This window comes from Carya illinoinensis, chromosome 12 (assembly GCF_018687715.1).
Source record: "Carya illinoinensis cultivar Pawnee chromosome 12, C.illinoinensisPawnee_v1, whole genome shotgun sequence".
In the NCBI taxonomy this organism is placed as follows: domain Eukaryota; kingdom Viridiplantae; phylum Streptophyta; class Magnoliopsida; order Fagales; family Juglandaceae; genus Carya; species Carya illinoinensis.
Window position 1 is genome coordinate 23,127,663 of NC_056763.1, and position 18,200 is coordinate 23,145,862.

Below are 18,200 nucleotides of genomic sequence, written 5' to 3' on the forward strand. Positions count from 1 at the left end.
AGGATGATAACTTTACCCATGAGGTACATGGGACTATCTTTGGTGATGCCAATCAAGGCAAAAATCATAGGGGATGCCATTGTTGAGAACATGTAGCAACATTTGGGAGGGTGGAATCGAATCTATCAATCAAAAGGAGGCAAGCTATCTCTGATAAAAAATACTTTATCTAACTTTCCTTCTTATAATCTATCTTTATATCCAATACCAATTGGTGTGGCACATACAATTAAGAAGCTTCAGAGCAATTTCTTATTGGGGGACTTGGTGAGGAGTTCATGTTTCATCTAGTCAGCTGATCTAAGCTTGTACTCATTTTTGGATGGGGGATTAGTGTTCGGGATTTATTGGTATTCAGTCATGCATTGCTAGGGAGAGTGGAGCTCTAATGAAGACAGTGGTCCCTAAGGGGTTGGCTGATAGAATAACATAAGGTGGGAGACAAGGCTAGGATCAGATTTTGGTACTACATTTGGTACAGCAATAGCCCATTGAAGGCCATACTCCTGAAGTCATAAAAAATTTCTTGTGATAAGGATACAACAGTGGCAAACACTTGGCAATGCACTAATGATACTAGCCAAAGGAATATCACCTTTATCCAATCTGCAAATGATTAGGAAGTGGAGTGAGTCCTTTTCATAAGGCTTCAATCTATTGTACTCAACCAGGATGAGAAGATAAGGTGGATTTGTCCAATTAAAAGGGGGGTTCGAGACATTTTTTCATGCATTATGGCCTGCAGATATTATTTTTCCTTGAAGTCATCAGGAGGAACAAAGCCCCATTGCAGGTGGCATTCTTTGTATCGATAGCTACATTGGGGAGGATCCATACAATGGACAATTTGGGATATTATATTGATGATCTGATCTGCAAGGCCATGATTGGGAATTATTTGAACACCATTCTCTGAGGAAGAGGCAAAACATAAATAACTTGAATTTGGGACAACCATTCGAAATCTTAGTGAAAGACTAGATTCATTATCTCATATTCGCTTCTAGTGAAAAAATACCAATTGAAGTGGAGGATTTCTTCAAACAAGTAGTTCGGTCAACTATTCAATCAAATGAAATTGAGCATGTTTCCTATCATTTCTCAAACTTTGCAAATTGTGCTCAATTTCATTTGTAGCAATTTCGCCCAGATGTCTTCTTCAGTTAGTGGAAGAATCTGCATGAATCGGAAAGAGTATGGACCTCGGCGTTCAATATTTCGGCATTGCTTGGGTGATGCCCCAACGGTCATGGAGTTACTACCCATTTGGAGAAGCCATTATGTGGGCCACTGCAGCTTGGAAGCTTGGAGGTTCATTCCATCATGTTGAATAAGGTGCGCTTATAGATGGAACAAAATATAAAATAATTGAAGGACGTGAGAAGATTGTCGAGGAGCTTAATTCCGTAGTGCTAAAAATGCCGTGTATGGATGTCAGCTCAGAGTAGCAGTGGGTTTTCCTCCTTTCTAATTGGATGCTTTCTATTATATACACCTTGAGTACTTGGGTTGCTACTTTTTGCTCTTAATGAGATTTGAAGTACTGATCAAAAATATATTCTTTTCATAAGGAGACAAAGTAAAGAAGAACTTCCACCAGCAAGAATTACACAAAGCAAAGCAACCAAATTGTAAAACAAATTTCTATCAACTAAAGACTCAAATCATTAAAATGCAACTAAGGAAAGTCCTACCACCCTAAGGAACAACTCGAGCCTAAACAAAAAGAAGCATACCCACTCATATCATGAAACTTTCTACAACGATTATGATTATGACATTCAAAATAGAAAATCAAATTAAGTAAATTGAACTAAATAATGGATCTACCGATGCACGATAAATAGCCCCCTGCAAACGGCTGTGCCAAACTTTTCTTGAATCATCTGAATCGCATCTTAATATTAATGCATTTGCATCCTCCACAACCTACATAAAAATGAAAGTTGATATGAACTGATATTCCACCCTTGAGATTCTATCATAATCAAATGTATGGTGTAGCTAAATTATCTCTGTAGTAACTTATAAAGACATAAACACAACCTTGATAATTGGTTGTGCAGCACTACAAAGAGCCAAAACATGTTCTTCACCACCAACAAAGTCGGGTGGAACTTCATATATCTGCTTTCCTCGTAAACTACATTAAGCATATCAATACAATATATTTATTAAAACAAATGTAGATGGGAAGGAAGCAGATGCAGAAAATTTTTAATACAATTTGACTACGAATGACAAATTGAAATACATGAAATACGAAACAATGAGTTTTGTAAGACTATAACCTTCCCAAAGAAGCAACTTAGGATTCCTATGAGTACCCATAATGTTAACAGGTAAAAAAGTGGACAGACAAAAAGAATTACAACAAAAAACACAGTAAGACAGCTTGTAGGAAAGAAAGAGGATTACCGAAACAAAAATGCCAATGTCTATGCAACTTCACTATCTGTGTGTAAAAACTGTATCATAATATTCCAATTTTTATCTTTATACTTATCAAAAAATAAAAATTATCTTTAAATGTCATGCACTTAGAACAGTGATGCATGTCTGTTTCGTGGTGACCAACTTAGCTCAACAAACTGATATATCTGAAACTGCTCTATCGATTTTTATCAACAAATTTCATCTTTTCACCAGCTCTCCTTGTTTCATGTTTCCAAGCTTAAATAAATAATTATTGTAATATAATATAATAATCTGTCAAGGATAACAAGCTTTTGACTTGGAGATCTGGCCAAAATATTAAGCACATACAACTGATTGCTGTTCTGGCCTCACCTGCTCTTGTTTCTCCAAGTCACAACAAGGTTGTTAAATTAAATTTCTAAGCCTACAAGAAAGTTCTGTAAGAGTCACGAGCTTTTTAATTGGACAAAGTTTCTTTCACTCCAGTATTTCCATTGTTTGAAGAAACATTTCCATCTTTTCAAAACCATATTTCAGAAATCTCAATTAACGTTAAGATCTGGTCATGCCAATTATCCATGCAATTCAGAGAAGTTGGCTTCTGACCTGATACGCTGCTTATAAGATTTAGAGAAAGGGCTCTCAAGTACATAGAGGAAAGGCCCAACCAAGCAGATGTATCGCCGCTGCCATACAGCTTCCCTGTTTCCAACACCCTAAAATGTCAAAACAGAAGAGAAACAATGTCAGAAGACACCATCATATATACAGAAGTATTGGGTCAAAAGGGTGGAGAGAGAAACCTTCCATGTGAGAAGGGGCAACCACCCTTCAAAGTCAGCTTGATTCCAAGGGAGTAGTAAATCTAAGTCCTCACCATCACTCCCCTGAAAGATCTTCATCACTTGCATCAGTCGATGATACCGAGCTGGAGAAAAGTGAAACCCCAATGATGGCAGCCGTACAGCAAGTCTTGTTGAGGGATAGGATGGGTTTTCTAATCGAATCTTTACATCAAAATAAAGTAAGTTTCAATAGCGCGAGTTGTCATGACAAGATTATAAAAATGAACACCCATACTGGGCCAAAACTAAAGAAAGATGTTGGGTATTACCTGTTGAAGCCTCAAAATTACCCCACACTTATCAATAAGGGGCAAGAAACCAACACCACTAGTGCTGGCAGAAGGATCATACTTGTTGGAAGGATTTTCACTCCAATGGTAGTCCCCATCAACCAAGAAAGCAGAAATATCACTCAAAACCAAATCAAATTGCAGATACATATCGAGCTCCTCAGGTGATCCAACTTCATACTCATCCTGCTTACATTTTATAAGCTCCACATGAATTTCAGTTTACACAAGTCCAAACTGAAAAAATTAGGAATCAATACCATGCATTTACCTGTGTCCGAATAAGCAAATTCCCCAAATCAAGCAGAAGTTTTGTTGCATGGGACTTGTCAGGACGAAAATCAGTAGGAATAGTAATTTTGGGAGCCGCAATATCCAAGTTCAACAAAAACCTGCAATCATATAAAATAAAATGTTAAATGGGTTATGTAGATAAAATCTACCAATAGTTGCCAACCGTTTGCACCAACCTTAATACAAATGCATTATAAATTAGTTGGGTGTCTGTATAATAAATGTTCAACAATACTACAAACCAACACCTCTTTTTTTTTTTGGGGGGGGGGGGGGGGGGGGGGGGGGGGGGGGGGGATGGATGGCGGCGGGTTGAGACAGAAAAAGGAACATACTGCCACTCAACAACATGTACATATAACTTTGCAAAGCTGTAAGAGGTGTAACCCTTGCACGCTTAAATTTTAAAATCTCCAACCGGAAAAAATAACTTAATTAGTTACGAAGGCCTTCGATTATCATCTCAAGACACTCTCCTACAGAACAGACCATAACAAGATAAAACATTCCAAAATCTAGGTCCAAAAGTGCCAAGGGGATGCTACCACCAATAAGAATTTCATAACAAAAGTCTTTCACACAAATTCAATGCCAAAAATTAAAACAAAGTGCCCAACCTGGCATGATCCTTCAGTGCTCTGTTTACTTGCTGCTGAGCAGTGCGCTTGACCCCATCAATTGTCATCTAAGAAAGAATGAAAAAAGACCTTTAGTACACCAAAGTCAAACTGAAGCAAGCAAACCATAGTTGCTGGAACAGAATAAGTATAAGCCTCTGAACTGTAATTGGGATTAGACAAACTCAATTCTAAGTGGTGCTGCCGAAAATATAATGGCAAACCACCCCTAAAGCATATACCACTTTTGGACCAATATTTGAAACAAGGAACAGGCAGGTTGGTTTAATCCAACGGCCATCATGGAAATATTTCTGCATCTTCATAATGTATCGAAACTTAGTTCAATTCATTCAGCACACCAAATGAAAATAATAACAGAACCATTCCAAGGTATCAAGAACACTGTCAATCACTAGTACTGACATTATAAGCTTCCCAATTCTCTAATATGCACTCCTTTCCAACGAAAACACTCCACGGTGGTTGGATAAGCAGGTAGTGGGTTCTATAACTATTGTTTACATTCTCCCAGATTGACTAATGCTGCTTAATTCCCACCCTTTTAGTTCCTCTCCCAATTGATTCCAAAAAAAAACAATCAACGGTGATCGAGTCATGCATTTGCTCAATGAATATAGCCAATTCCAGCAAGCTTGGCCAGTATTTCAATGTAACTCCAACTATACTTTCAAAGGACCAGCAAGAATAGAACAAGACCTGAACAGCAGTTGCAGTTTCCAATGCTATTGTCTGACTGACAGCAGTATTGCTTTCAAAAAAATTGATGATTTGATCAATGGACTCCTTCAGATACTGGCCAAAACAATTGTAATCAGTAAAAGAACACAAACTTATGAAAAAAGAATCAGAGAATATGAGAATGGGAGCATACAGTCATGTAACAGGGAGAAGCTTTAGCAACCATGCTCCAGTCCACCTTACTATCAAATGGCTTATAGCAGAAAACACCAACTAATGAATCATAAGTAGTAGCACTCTGCAAGCAGGTGGGAAAACGTCAGGTGACACCTCTACTGTGACGCAACTAGTCAACTACAAGTGACAGAAGTAGAGCAATCTTTTTTACTTTGTTTTCTCTTCTTTTTTCTTTTTTCTTTTTTTTTTTTTTTTCTTTTTTTTTTTTTTTTTTTTTTTTTTTTTTTTTTAGTTTTACAAGTGACAGAAGTAGAGCAATCTGAAACATACAGGGGAAAGGAAAATCAAACCTCAGCAAGAAGACCATTTGGAGATGACAATCGATATGATCCTAGTTTCATGTCAAAGGCTTTTGTCTCGGGATAAAGCTTTATGGAGCAATCAAGGCCTTCACATGATAATTCAGCAAGATAATTCTTGGCCTCATCAAGAAGCCTTGAAGCATTATGTTTCATGTGAAACTCTAAGAAGGTATGAACCGCATCCTTCTTGTTATTAATGATAAATGACTGCCCTTCTTCACCTTCCTTATACCCTATAATTTTATTTAACTGTTCCCAGTCTTCCTCACTGAATTTAAATGACTCATCTTCATCTTTCAAAGATTGGTTGTTCCTGGAAGAGCACATGAATTTCAGTGATCACCCTACACTCACATCGCCAGATATGAAGACTTTGGAACATATGAAGAAAATTAGTTTCAAGCTAAAATTTCTCACCATCCGAATGGCCACCAAGACTTCTTTGGTTTCTGTTTCTTTGAGTCATCTTCTGATCCTATTGATTGCTCCACAAACTTGTGCGCCAACATCCTATATGGAAAAGGGAGTCAGTAAAAGTACTGGAAAAAAAGAGGTTAGCAAATAAGATCTGAGTATTGTAGCACATAGCCACTTCAGCAAGAATGTGTGTATGCATGCCTGCTTTTACGTTCACAAGCACATGTATATGAAAGTGTGTGCAAGTGTGGGATATTTGGATTGCATGTTAGCATTGTCATTAAAATAAAAGATAGAAATGCATCTGGAGAACCTTTAAAATCCCGCATGCCCTTCTTTCTTTGGAAAGCTCTTTGAGAGGAGCTTGCCATGTGTGCTAAACAGCATTAGAGAAGATATTAACTATTGATAATTCAAGACAGAGAGGAGTCATGATACTAGATTGCTGTTGGTTTTTTTTTCCCATTCTTAATTTGTGCTAGATTGGCGTTGTCTTTTTATAGGTAAAACAATGTGGAAACCACCGATCATCTTCGGGTGCATTACTAGGTGGCTAGATCCATGTGGGCCTGGGTTTTATATCTTTTTCAGGTAGCATGGGTTATGCGACAACAAATGGTAGAGTTGTTTGCCTTGTCGGAGAAGTAAGAATGTTGGTCAGTGCAGCATGGAAGTTTCGTAGCAGGTTCCTTTAAGCTGAATGCGGTGTATTTAGAAGGAATGTCATGCTCAGATGCCAAAAAGTTATGCCAGGATGTTAGCTCATGATAGTTCTAACTTTCCCCGTCATCTATAATTTATGTTTTTTCATTTTACTTCTCCCTAGCTAGGTGCTTTCTCCAGTATACCTCTTGTATACATTGGGTTGCGCCCTTTTGCACCTTGGTGAAAAATATCTTAGTTCTCAAAAATTGGATAGGTCTTGTATAGGCGCCTAGGGCTTACACTAATTATAAATTAGTCCCTAGAGTTAAAAAAAAATAAAATAAAACTTCATTCCTAGGGCAATAATCTTGTAACAAATTGGTCCTCCTATCCACACTGTTAAATTTCAACACTAAATGACGGTGTGTCAGTCACTTCTCGTGTTAGTACCAATAGTGTGAGGAAACAAAATGCGTAGTCAACAATTAGAAAAACTGAAAACAACTCACAAACACATAATCATAAAATATATTTTTCAAAATGTAAAGAAAAAAAAAATAACAAAATATAAACAAAAAACCTAAAATTTTAAAAATATATATAAATTTGCAAAAATTTAAAAAAAAAATAAAAAGCTTATTGCCCTGAAATTTAATAGGAAAAAATTAACAAAAGTTAGAAAAAAAAAGATATAAGAATTAAAAAAAATATAAAAGTCAAGTAAGAAGGAAACAAAACACATAAGAACAAAAAGACAAAAACATTAGGAAAAAAACTCAAATAAAAGTTTTAAATGACTAGAAAAACGTGGGGGGATTCCCCATCTCATGGAATTCTACAGGATGAGTCCTGGCCCTGTGAATCGGAGATCCGTAAGCAACCGCCTCACTGTGGAGGAGGACCACCCGCGGGGTGGGTACAGCAAGCTGGCCCTGCCCCTCCTCGTGGGTGGCTGCGTCCCACAGTGGGGATCTCCCTCCCGTGACCCCTTTTTCCATATGTAGTTATATTTTGCTACATTTTTTGTTTTTAATTTGGTTTTCTTTTTAAATTTTTTTTGTGATTATGTGGTGTTTTACAATTTTTTAAATGCTGAATTGCAGTTTTTAAACGTGCCAGGCGCTAATGATTTTGAGGTGGCAACTGAATTGCCATAGAAGTAATAAAATACACAATTATTACCTCATGGATCAACTTTTAAAATTTTCTATTGCAAGGATCAGTTTGTAATAAGGGCAAACACCAAGGTCCTGTGCAGTAATTATCCAAAAAAAAGTACAATTACTAAGAAAGTATGCAGTGTGTGTAATTCTTGTTATCTATTACTTCCTTCACTCCTGTCATGAGATCTAAAATATTGCTCCACAGGTTAATTAAAAATAATAAGAATAATAACAACAATAGTAGAAATGAAGACAAAAAATCATTGTCAATAGAAGATTCATATATCTTGCCATGTGAACACAAAAGTGGGGATCGACATATGATGACCTCTCATAATTAGAAAGGTCTCCAGCTTTGATGGCTGAGTATCACAGTACCCATGCTGGAGATTCTAGAAGCAAGACCTAGGAGACACACAAGTTCAGGGGATGGTGCCGTCCTTAGCTATCATGAATACTAAACGATCCACTAAGTAATATAACTATATAGTCACATTTGTTCCAACATATATAGACAATTTATATATCAAATAACTGTCAGAAAATACAATTGATATATTAGGACGAGAAAGTATACCTCCATTGAAGTATGAGTTCAATATCAAGTCCACGATCTAATTCCTCAATGTCTTTGTTGTCATCAACTACAGTCCGACTGGGGTCAGATTTAAGCAGTGAAGCATATAAAGAGATATATTTCTTTCGTAAGCTTGCCAACCTCAGAACCTGCTCCCACGACAATTTCCCACTGCAGCAAACATAATTTTCTTGGAAAATATTGAAAGAAAGCCATATTCAATAGCCAAACATGTCTACGTTAATACCTAAAAATTGCTAGACTCCAACACCCAAAACAGAGAAGAGAAAACGACCCACAAGCCAACAACACCGCATCTTGTGTAACAGTAACAGATCAAGCTTATGTCACTTACATGGAAATTAGTATAACAAACTTAAAACCTGTAATTTCAACAGCCTAACACCATTAAGCTTAACACAGTAATGGAGACCTTGAAGCACATGCTAATGTAATTACATTCCTTCCATCAAATGACATTAATCAAACCATCCAAGAAGACAGGTTAGAAAACTATAAATGTGTAATATTATATTATATAGAAAAGGCTTCGAGCATAGTTTATTCCTCCAAGAGCATGCCAGGCCAGCCAGGCTCATGAAGTCGTTTCATATCACTACAGAGTTTTTTGGGCCCTGTCCATTTTTGGGCTCATTTGGACACTTAAGAGTATCTTAGAGGTTGTTTGGATGGTGAAATGAGATGAAATAGTTTTAAATGAAAGTTGAAAGTTGAATAAAATTTTGTTAGAATATTATTTTTTTAATATTATTATTTTTTTGGGATTTGAAAAACTTGAATTGTTTATAATATTTTGTGTAGAAATTTGAAAAAATTGTAATGATGAGATGAGATGATATGAGAGTATTTCTCAATCCAAACAGCCTCTTAGAATTCTCTAAATAGTAATAAAATTGTGTGAATAATAGTGAAATGATTTAAATTAAAATGTTTTATTGGGTTTTGGGAAATAAGAGAGGAGTAGAACAAAAATATTATAAAGTCAAAACATTGTTTGAATATAATTTTTAAACATTATTTTTGTTTTGAATTTTGAAAAAGTTGTCTTGATTTTTCTATTTTGTTTTGAAATTTAAAAAAGTTGTAATAATTAGGTAATAATTAGATGAAAATGTTGATAATTTGAAACTCAAAAGTGTTTTGTATTTCAGCGATCTTTGGGAAGGAAGGAAGTGAGAAGTTTTGAGAATTTCTCATCTCATCAAATTACCCAAACGTACCCTTAGCACTCCATCCTCACCCCTAACCCAATCCTGAACCCAAAAAAGAAAAATCCAAACAAAAGCCAATCCTCACTCTTTTCTTTTTAACTTCACATACAACATGATCCTGAAATGCTAAATTGATTCAAGAAAGATGTCAACAGGTACCAGACCTTAATGCTTAAGGTTAGACTGTTCAAAACACTATGATATAGATATCAAATATGACAGCAAAATGCTAAGAATGAAGTTTTCATCTCAGCTAGAAACTACCCCACAACAAAAATTCACAGAATTCTGAAGATTCCTATGGTTTAGCATGATTGAAATTTTAATCTTTTCGTCTGAAAGCCCCTAAAGTTCAAATATCCTGGTACTTCACATATTCCGTACCCCAACAGATACCACATTAATAAGTTCATGCCAGTTCAGGAAATAGTACAGGCATTGATATTTTTTTCTTAAGTAAAACCTCCACAATTTTAAGAAACAGTACAATAATCTGGCATCTATATTTGTTAAGTGATGGAAAAGCCACATGCTGATATATTCAGCCAATCACTGAATTGCGTGCCAATTTCTTATGGTTGTCTAGAAGAACAAAAACATCAACTGCACAAAACAAAACAAAAAAAACAACCATGGCAGATACTTAAACCTCCAAACCTTTTTTTTTTTTTTTTTTTTTTTTTGCTTTTTTTATGTCGGGGAACCTCTCCAAGGCAGGGCCCTTTGGACCCACAACTTAAACCTCTAAACATATAAGCATATCACCCCAGTATCCTATATTCATCTTTTCTTGTTAAGAGATATCCAGAGGATTGACAGCAATTTCCCAGCGCTTTCAGCCAAACAATTGCATGAATCTATGAATCAAGCCATATTAATGGAATCCTAACCACAGTCATTGAGCTTCCTAAAAATTGATCTCGAACAGACATGCAACATGTGGAGCCTCTTAATGTTACCCATTCCACCTATCATAACTTTCTTTTTCTTTTTCTTTTTTTTTTTTCTTTTTTATTGGCACCGAGTGTCTAAGAACAACATCCTGACTAATCCCAAGGGTGAACAGGCCCTCGGCAAGGAGTTTCCTACAAGTACACCTCCGGTAATTCAGGGAGAAAATCCCCCAGTCCGACGGCCTCTAGAGATTAGTTGCACCCAAGGAGATTTGAACCTTAGACCTGGGGGGAGCATACCCCCAAGCCCAAGGCCTTCACTACTTGAACCAACCCCTAGGGGTTCACCTGTCATAACTTTCTAATGCAGCACAAATTACCAACTTAAAGCTCCATTTCTCTTTTTTATAAGTACGATGATATTATTTATAAAAAAAAAGGCATAGGCATATCACATTACACGGGGTTTACTTCTAGTATGCTCAAAGAGGGAGGGGAAAGAGATCAAAAAACTCCGAAATACTAAAATTGGGAACATAAAGGTGGGCTGCCATCCAATGGTAAATAGTAAAAAATAAAGCCTTGGGCTCTTCCACCGTCCTTGATTTGTCTTCAAAATTCCACTCATTTCTTTTTTTGATTGGCACTGGATGTCCAGGAACAACATCCCGACTAATCCCGAGGGTGCAAAGTCCTTGGCAAAAAGTTTCCCGCAAATGCAATTCGGGTAATTCAAGAAGAAAATCTCCCAGTCCGATGGCCCCTAGAGATTGTTTGCACCCAAGGGGATTTGAACCTTAGACTTGGGGAGAGCATACCCCCAAGCCCAAGGCCTTTACCACTTGAGCCAACCCCTAGACGTTTCCACTCATTTATTTCCCTCCATCAGCACCACATCAAGTAGATCGGGTCATTTCTATCCATCCAGTGGCAACATCTTGCATGACTAACTATATACAAACAAACAGAAAAGTAACAACAATAAAACAACAAATTACTTAGTTTAGATACCTCGCCTTCTTCATCTGGTCAGAAACAGCTTTGTAAGCATACTTCCACCAAGACCTAGGATCAGATTTCACGTTGATGTTCGGACGATAATGGGCATATTGCAACCGTTGATTAAAGGCAGCAAAGTTATCAGCTAATTTTAAAATATGCCTGTATCCGTCCTGCAAAAAATGATAGCATACTTATCCAAAGGTGTTAAAAACATAACTATTAACACCAAGCACTGGCACCACAAAGCATGATGAAGTGGAAAAATTAGCTTGAACCTTCGATAGACAGAGCGTCACATCATCCAAGTTTACTACTGCTTTTTGCTGAGGTTGACTGCCATCAGCAAATTCATTTTGTCGCAGCTTTGTATACTTTGCCTTCCCAGAAACAGGTTGCAGAATGTAATTATGCTTCTTTGTAAGACTATCAGCTGGTTTGCCATCCTTGGTACCAAATCTAAATACCTGAATCTCATAGTAAGCCATATAAGAACGACTGGGCTGCCAAACTGAGTAGAGAACTCTACACATAATATTATATCAAAAAGACTAACAGCAATACCTTAAGCCACTCAGAAGGAAGCAATTTCTCCCAAGATTTTTCAACATGCCATGGAACAATGTCAGAATCCAAATAAACTGCGAGCTGGTCAAGTTCAACAGACTGTAAAATGATAAGGAATGAAACAGTAAGAACAACAATAAAGACAATAGAAGTATGGAGAAAAGAGATTCATCATTAATGAATGCATGCATCACCCAACTCTTTAGATTCTTGAAACATAAAGACAAGCATGGGACTGAAGCTTATAATAAGAATTTATATCAACATAGTAATATAAAAATCTTTCTTACAGCTAAGAAACACTAGAAGAGCATTTATATCAATGGAAAGATAGCAAAGCCTTTGTACCCAAAGTACATGAACATATGGGTGAGCCCCCTTTAGTCAAAAATACGCATAAAAAACAAGTAATAACCTTCTGGACACGGTCTAGTGAGCCCCCAGTAACAAAAGGAGTCAGAAATACGCATAAAAAACAAGTAATAACCTTCTGGACACAGTCTAGTGAGCCCCCAGTAACAAAAGTCTCCTCCTCATTATCATCAACAGTCACCGCAGAGAGCTTCTCCAAGGTTATGCCAGCAGCAAATTGGTGACCAGGATTGCTACAAATTGGAAGTATAGGGTTCAACACAAGACCATAGAATATACCAACATTTGACGTCTATTTTTACCTCTCAAGATCTTCATATCTGATATGAATATTTGATATTGATAGCTTCAGATTTCCAATTATCGTGTTGACCAGGGATCCCAACCAGGACTTATTCTTCGAGGACAAAAAAACCAAAAAGAATATCCCATTTGTCAGTTTAGTAAAGGAAGGTTTAAATCAGACTGCACGTGCATGGGAGTTCCAGGAAGAATGTGCCAGGCAAATAACAACAACAACAGTTATAACAAAAAAAGCTCACATGGTTAGGTGAGCACTATACCATTTACATGGTAGTACAACAGTGATAAGATCTCAAATAAGAAGCAGGAAGACAACAAGGAGGAGTTAAGAATGGGTAAAGCAATCCACGATTCAATTCTACATATTGGGGCTGATGGCAAAAACATAACTTGTGTCCATACAAAGCACCACAATCCTGGTTGATGATAGAAACAAATCCAAAAAACTTCAAAGAGGCAAATGAATTACTTCATGTACACATGCATCCATGCACATGCAAAAACTAGTAACAAATTGCAAGCAAAGGAAATGCAATACAGAAATATCAGGGAGGGCAAATCTCTTGAGGTCTAAACACTGGACTCGAGGCAATTATTATGTACACATACACATACTTGTTAGTCCAGCTGTCTGATATTAAGGTAATTAAGATGCATTCTTAGCAGTTTAGAAATCTCCAGCCAAAGATTATAGGATACTATAGATTATGAAATACAAAAACAGCAGGACCAGCTAGCTTCCATCCATTAAGCTCTGCCAGGGCTAAATAGAGGCTCAAACTACAGGATAGAATTCTTCATTGGAGGATTGATCATCTTGCTCTAGAAAACAACTCAAATTTCCCCCATAAATTTTCAGAACACTTTTTGCCTGTATGATGGTGCCAAAATCATTAAACAAGAAAAAGGTTTCTTCTTGAAAAACACAACAATAAATATTGGCAATAATATATCCTGATAGGAGGTTATTAACATTGCCTAAAAAGGCTTAGTTTAGATATTTGAAAGGGAAAATAGACTCCAGGAAATATAATTATTGATTATTCTTTGCTACACTCAACTAGAACAGAAACAGCATTCAGGTACATGAAATGGCATAAATATCATATATTATAATTTTTTCTAGGTTAGAAAAACAGCAAAATATATGACGCTTTGCTTTTTTCAGATCAAGGTTAGCTTAAATAATCTAAAGTAATACTGAATCTTGCAGATGATCACCCAGTTCAATTCAAAAAAAAATCATATTCACTAAATCAAAGACACACAAGTTGACCGTTTACCTCAGCATTATGACTACATGCAAGTGCGTAAGGTCATTCAGAAAAGTTTAGAAAGCAATTATCCAATAAATAACCAACAGAGTCATCTTAAATCATACCATTTCTGACTTCAGTCGCTGTGATCTCTCCAACAGCTTCAATTCCATTTCCTAGAGAAAGCATTAGTTAGTCTCAAACATCTGTTGGCAAAACAGTGTCTACCTGTAAACACATAACCGTACCCTACCTGCACTCGTCTTTTCTTAGCTTCCTGGACTGCATCCTCACTACTTCCTTCAACTTGAGTTTCTGGTTCGGCTAATAAGAAAATTCGATCGAGGTAAACTAGAACAGGATCTTGGCCAAGCCTGCTCCAAGGAACCTTAATTGGAACATCAAAAACCCTCTTAAAAGACATATATTTGCTGCAAATAAATAGTACATAATATGCTACACTATAGAAAAACATACAGAGCATGAAACTTAAGTCTTCAACATAAGCTCCAAACCTACCAATGGCCATACGCATCTAAGCATCACTTTTTAAGATTGCATTTATGTTGTAAACATCCCTTAAACCACCTCTAGCGTAATATTCTATGACATCGAGCATTTCAACATGGCCGAGATCTCAAAAAGCCACCTCAAGTATAATCTTCTATGACAAATAATTGCATGTTTTTTCAAAACTAATGATGCAAGGGTGAAATTAAGAGGGGAGAGACAAATAATCACCAACAAATGAAAAACATCACCCAAGAAACAAAATGTTTTTTAAACAACCCTAGGTGTCCTTTTAATTAGCCAATCAGCCTAGTTAACCAATTGTCTGGAGAGAAGCAATGGAACACAAAGGACAAATGAACCCAAAATCACTATTACGAGCTCCACCTAAGATTCCTTGCTTGCAATATCTAATCCCAATATTTTTTTTTTTTTTTAATTGGCACTAGGTATCCGGAACAGCATCCCGACTAATCCCGGAGGTGCACATGCCTTTGGCAAGGAGTTTCCCATAAGTGCACATCGGGTATTTCAATGGGAAAATCCCCCAATCCTACGAATAGAAATTGTTTGCACTCAAGGGGATTTGAACTTTAGACCTAGGGGGAGCATACCCCCAAGCCCAAGGTCTTTACCACTTGAGCCAACTCTTTCCACCACTAATGATGGTGTAAAGAGTTGGCTAAAGATACTAAACACCCAGCTCCTCCATATATCTAACCATTATGACATATTAGGAACCAAAGGGATCAAATTAAATCAGACAACCATGCCTACAGTTTTTCCTTTAGCTAGCTAACAGTGACCATTAAAAGTCAAGCTAAATGTCAACTCTTAGAGTCAATTAGTCTATCTTTTCACCACACCTCAAAGGTCTACAGGAAAAAATATCTTTTGATCTTACGCATATATTCAGCATATTAGTGTGCTTTTGCAATAAAACTTCTGTGCAAGTTAATAAACATCCAAGCTACTTCTTGTACCACCACCAAAATATATACAAACATCAGCTTATCAATAAGTTCATAACACCACAAACTTGAAACAGGAGCAAAGGTGGCTCCCTTTCCAAAGGTTTAAAGAGGCCAGAGGTTCACTATTTGTCAAGCATAATGCAAGTTTCCACATTCAACTTACTGGTGTTAGACTTTCCAGATTGTGTGCTTGTAAGGGAGTTAAAGGCATAGAAGTCCTTTAATATCATAATAGTAAATATTCAGAAAACCGTTTTGTATAATTCATCTTCCAACTACAAAAAATAAGTCAATGGGACCAGTTACAAAAGAGTCTTAAGGCATTTCAAATTCTGCATTGACACAAAAGAATTGGCAAACCTTTGAAATTATTTCAATATTAGACCTGGACATATAGGTCTCGTTTGGATGTTGAGATGAGATGAGACATTTGTGAATAGTAGTTAAACAGTTTGTGAATAGTAGTGAAATGATTTAAGTTAAAATGTTTTATGGAATTTTGGAAAAGGACATAGAAAAAGTCAAAGAACAAAAAATATTAAAAAGTTAAAATATTTTTTTTTACAGGTAATAAGTTATTTTATTGATATAAAGATGGGCATAGCCTAGGTACACTGAAAGTATACATGTGCATACACCTATTTAAGAGCTAGAAATAGATACAAAGAAATCATGGAAGCTAATACCATTAAAATCTAAAGCAGTGGCCCACAAGAACAAGGTCTTCCAAAAAAAACTCCGAAACTCTTCCAAGGAACATTCATGGTCCTCAAAAAGTCTCCCATTTCTTTCACTCCAAATACACCAAAAAATACATATTGGAGCCATCTTCCAAACCACTACGATCTGTGGTGACCCAGTGATCCCTCTCCAGCTTGCAAGAAGATCAACCACCCTACCCAGCATCACCCATGCTATTCTTATTCTGCTGAATAAGTAGCTCCATATCTCACGAGCAAACTCACAATGTAAAAGTAAATAGTCCACCATTTCACCATTATTTCAGCATAAACAGCACCAGTCCAAGATAATGAGGCCACGTCTTCTAAAATTATCAATGATCAGAATCTTCACTAGAGCTGTTGTCCATACAAATAATACAGCCTTTGTGGGTGCTTCACTTCTCCAAACATTCTTTTAAAGGAAATTATGCCTTTGTTGCATGGTAATAACTTCATAAAAAGAGCGTACCGAGAATTTCCCTTTTCTAGAAGAACTCCATACCGTATCTTCAGTTGTAGCAACAATAGGTATTTATACAACGAGTTAAAAAATTCCACCAAAGCATTCACGTCACAATCATGTGCATCCCTATTAAGGCTAAGATTCCACTCCTATGAGCCTTGATTGAACACCCTCAAATCAGCCACCGTAGCATCTTTTTCCTGTGCAATACTAAAAATTGTAGAATAAGCATCTTTTAGAGCTGTGTCTCCCACCCACATATCCGTCCAAAACTAATCCTACTACCATCCCCCAAACACAACAAAGTATAACTAAAAAAGGAGCCCCACCCCTTCCTTATATACTTCCATAGCCCCACTCCATGTCCCCCTACCCTCTTTAGAAAACCAACCCCTTGTTCACTACCATACTTCATGTCAACCACCCCTTTCCATAAGGCTTCCCTCTCATAATTATAATGCCACAACCATTTTCCCAACAAAGCCTTATTAATCACATTCCGGACCCCCAAGCCACCATCTCTCAAAGTAGAACATACCTTATCCCACCCCACCAAATGAGACATAAACTCATCTCCTATGCCACTCCATAAAAAATCTCGCTAGAGTTTCTCCACCCTCACTACAATGCTAACGGGAAGGGAAAATAAGGATAAGTAGTATTTAGGAAGATTGGATAAAGTACTTTTGATCAATGTGATCCGCCCCCCTTTTGATAAATAAACCCTTTTCCACCCAACCAACCAACACTCAAATTTTTCCAGCACCCCCTCCCAAATTGACTTAGCTTTGAAAAAAGCTCCCCGATGGAAGACCAAAATACTTCAAAGGCAACAGAGAAACCACACAACCGAAAGTATTAACCAATCCTCTAATATTGCTTACTTCACCAACCACAACCATCTCCGTCTTAACAAGATTAATCTTCAGCCCGGAAACCACTTCAAAACAAAGTAAGATAGCTTTCAAAGATTGGATATGTCTTGCATCTGCCTCACAAAATAACAATGTGTCATCTGCAAACAAAAGGTGAGAAATAATGGTAGAGTCATGGGTATCACCCACAGAGAAGCCTAAAATAAATCCTCCCCCTACTGCCGCCGACACCATTCTACTTAGGGCCTCCATTACCAAAACAAATAAGAGGAGTGATGATGGATCTTCTAGTCGCAGTCCCCACGAGCTATTAAAGAATCTCACTGGGTCACCATTTACCAATACCAAGAAGCACAACGTAGACATACAATGCCTTCTCTACTTCCTTTATCTTTCCCTAAAACCACATCTACTCAGCATATATATCAAGAATTCCCAGTTCACATGGTCATATACCTTCTTCACATAAAGTTGGCATAAAGTACCTGGGACTCCCAAAATAATTATGCTATCTAGGCATTCATTAG

The 18,200-nt window shown here is 37.0% G+C and overlaps 1 protein-coding gene across 2 annotated transcripts in view; it reads right to left on the reverse strand.

Annotated features, from left to right (window-relative positions):
* Positions 1-18,200, reverse strand: part of LOC122290372 — a 97,969-nt gene that overhangs the window by 70,185 nt on the left and 9,584 nt on the right. Inside the window, exons 3-21 of one of the 2 annotated variants that reach the window (XM_043098017.1) lie at positions 14,383-14,517; positions 14,255-14,305; positions 12,873-12,967; positions 12,686-12,803; positions 12,196-12,297; positions 11,910-12,098; positions 11,644-11,804; positions 8,508-8,678; positions 6,123-6,215; positions 5,694-6,018; positions 5,360-5,464; positions 5,185-5,280; positions 4,465-4,532; positions 3,825-3,945; positions 3,533-3,739; positions 3,222-3,425; positions 3,025-3,134; positions 2,047-2,143; positions 1,831-1,929 (exon numbers count right to left, since the gene is read on the reverse strand). In XM_043098017.1, the coding sequence (XP_042953951.1) occupies positions 1,831-1,929; positions 2,047-2,143; positions 3,025-3,134; positions 3,222-3,425; positions 3,533-3,739; positions 3,825-3,945; positions 4,465-4,532; positions 5,185-5,280; positions 5,360-5,464; positions 5,694-6,018; positions 6,123-6,215; positions 8,508-8,678; positions 11,644-11,804; positions 11,910-12,098; positions 12,196-12,297; positions 12,686-12,803; positions 12,873-12,967; positions 14,255-14,305; positions 14,383-14,517 (2,547 nt within the window). Of the gene's footprint in view, positions 1-1,830; positions 1,930-2,046; positions 2,144-3,024; positions 3,135-3,221; positions 3,426-3,532; positions 3,740-3,824; positions 3,946-4,464; positions 4,533-5,184; positions 5,281-5,359; positions 5,465-5,693; positions 6,019-6,122; positions 6,216-8,507; positions 8,679-11,643; positions 11,805-11,909; positions 12,099-12,195; positions 12,298-12,613; positions 12,804-12,872; positions 12,968-14,254; positions 14,306-14,382; positions 14,518-18,200 lie in introns of both variants that reach the window. The other variant, XM_043098016.1, reaches the window with a different exon arrangement.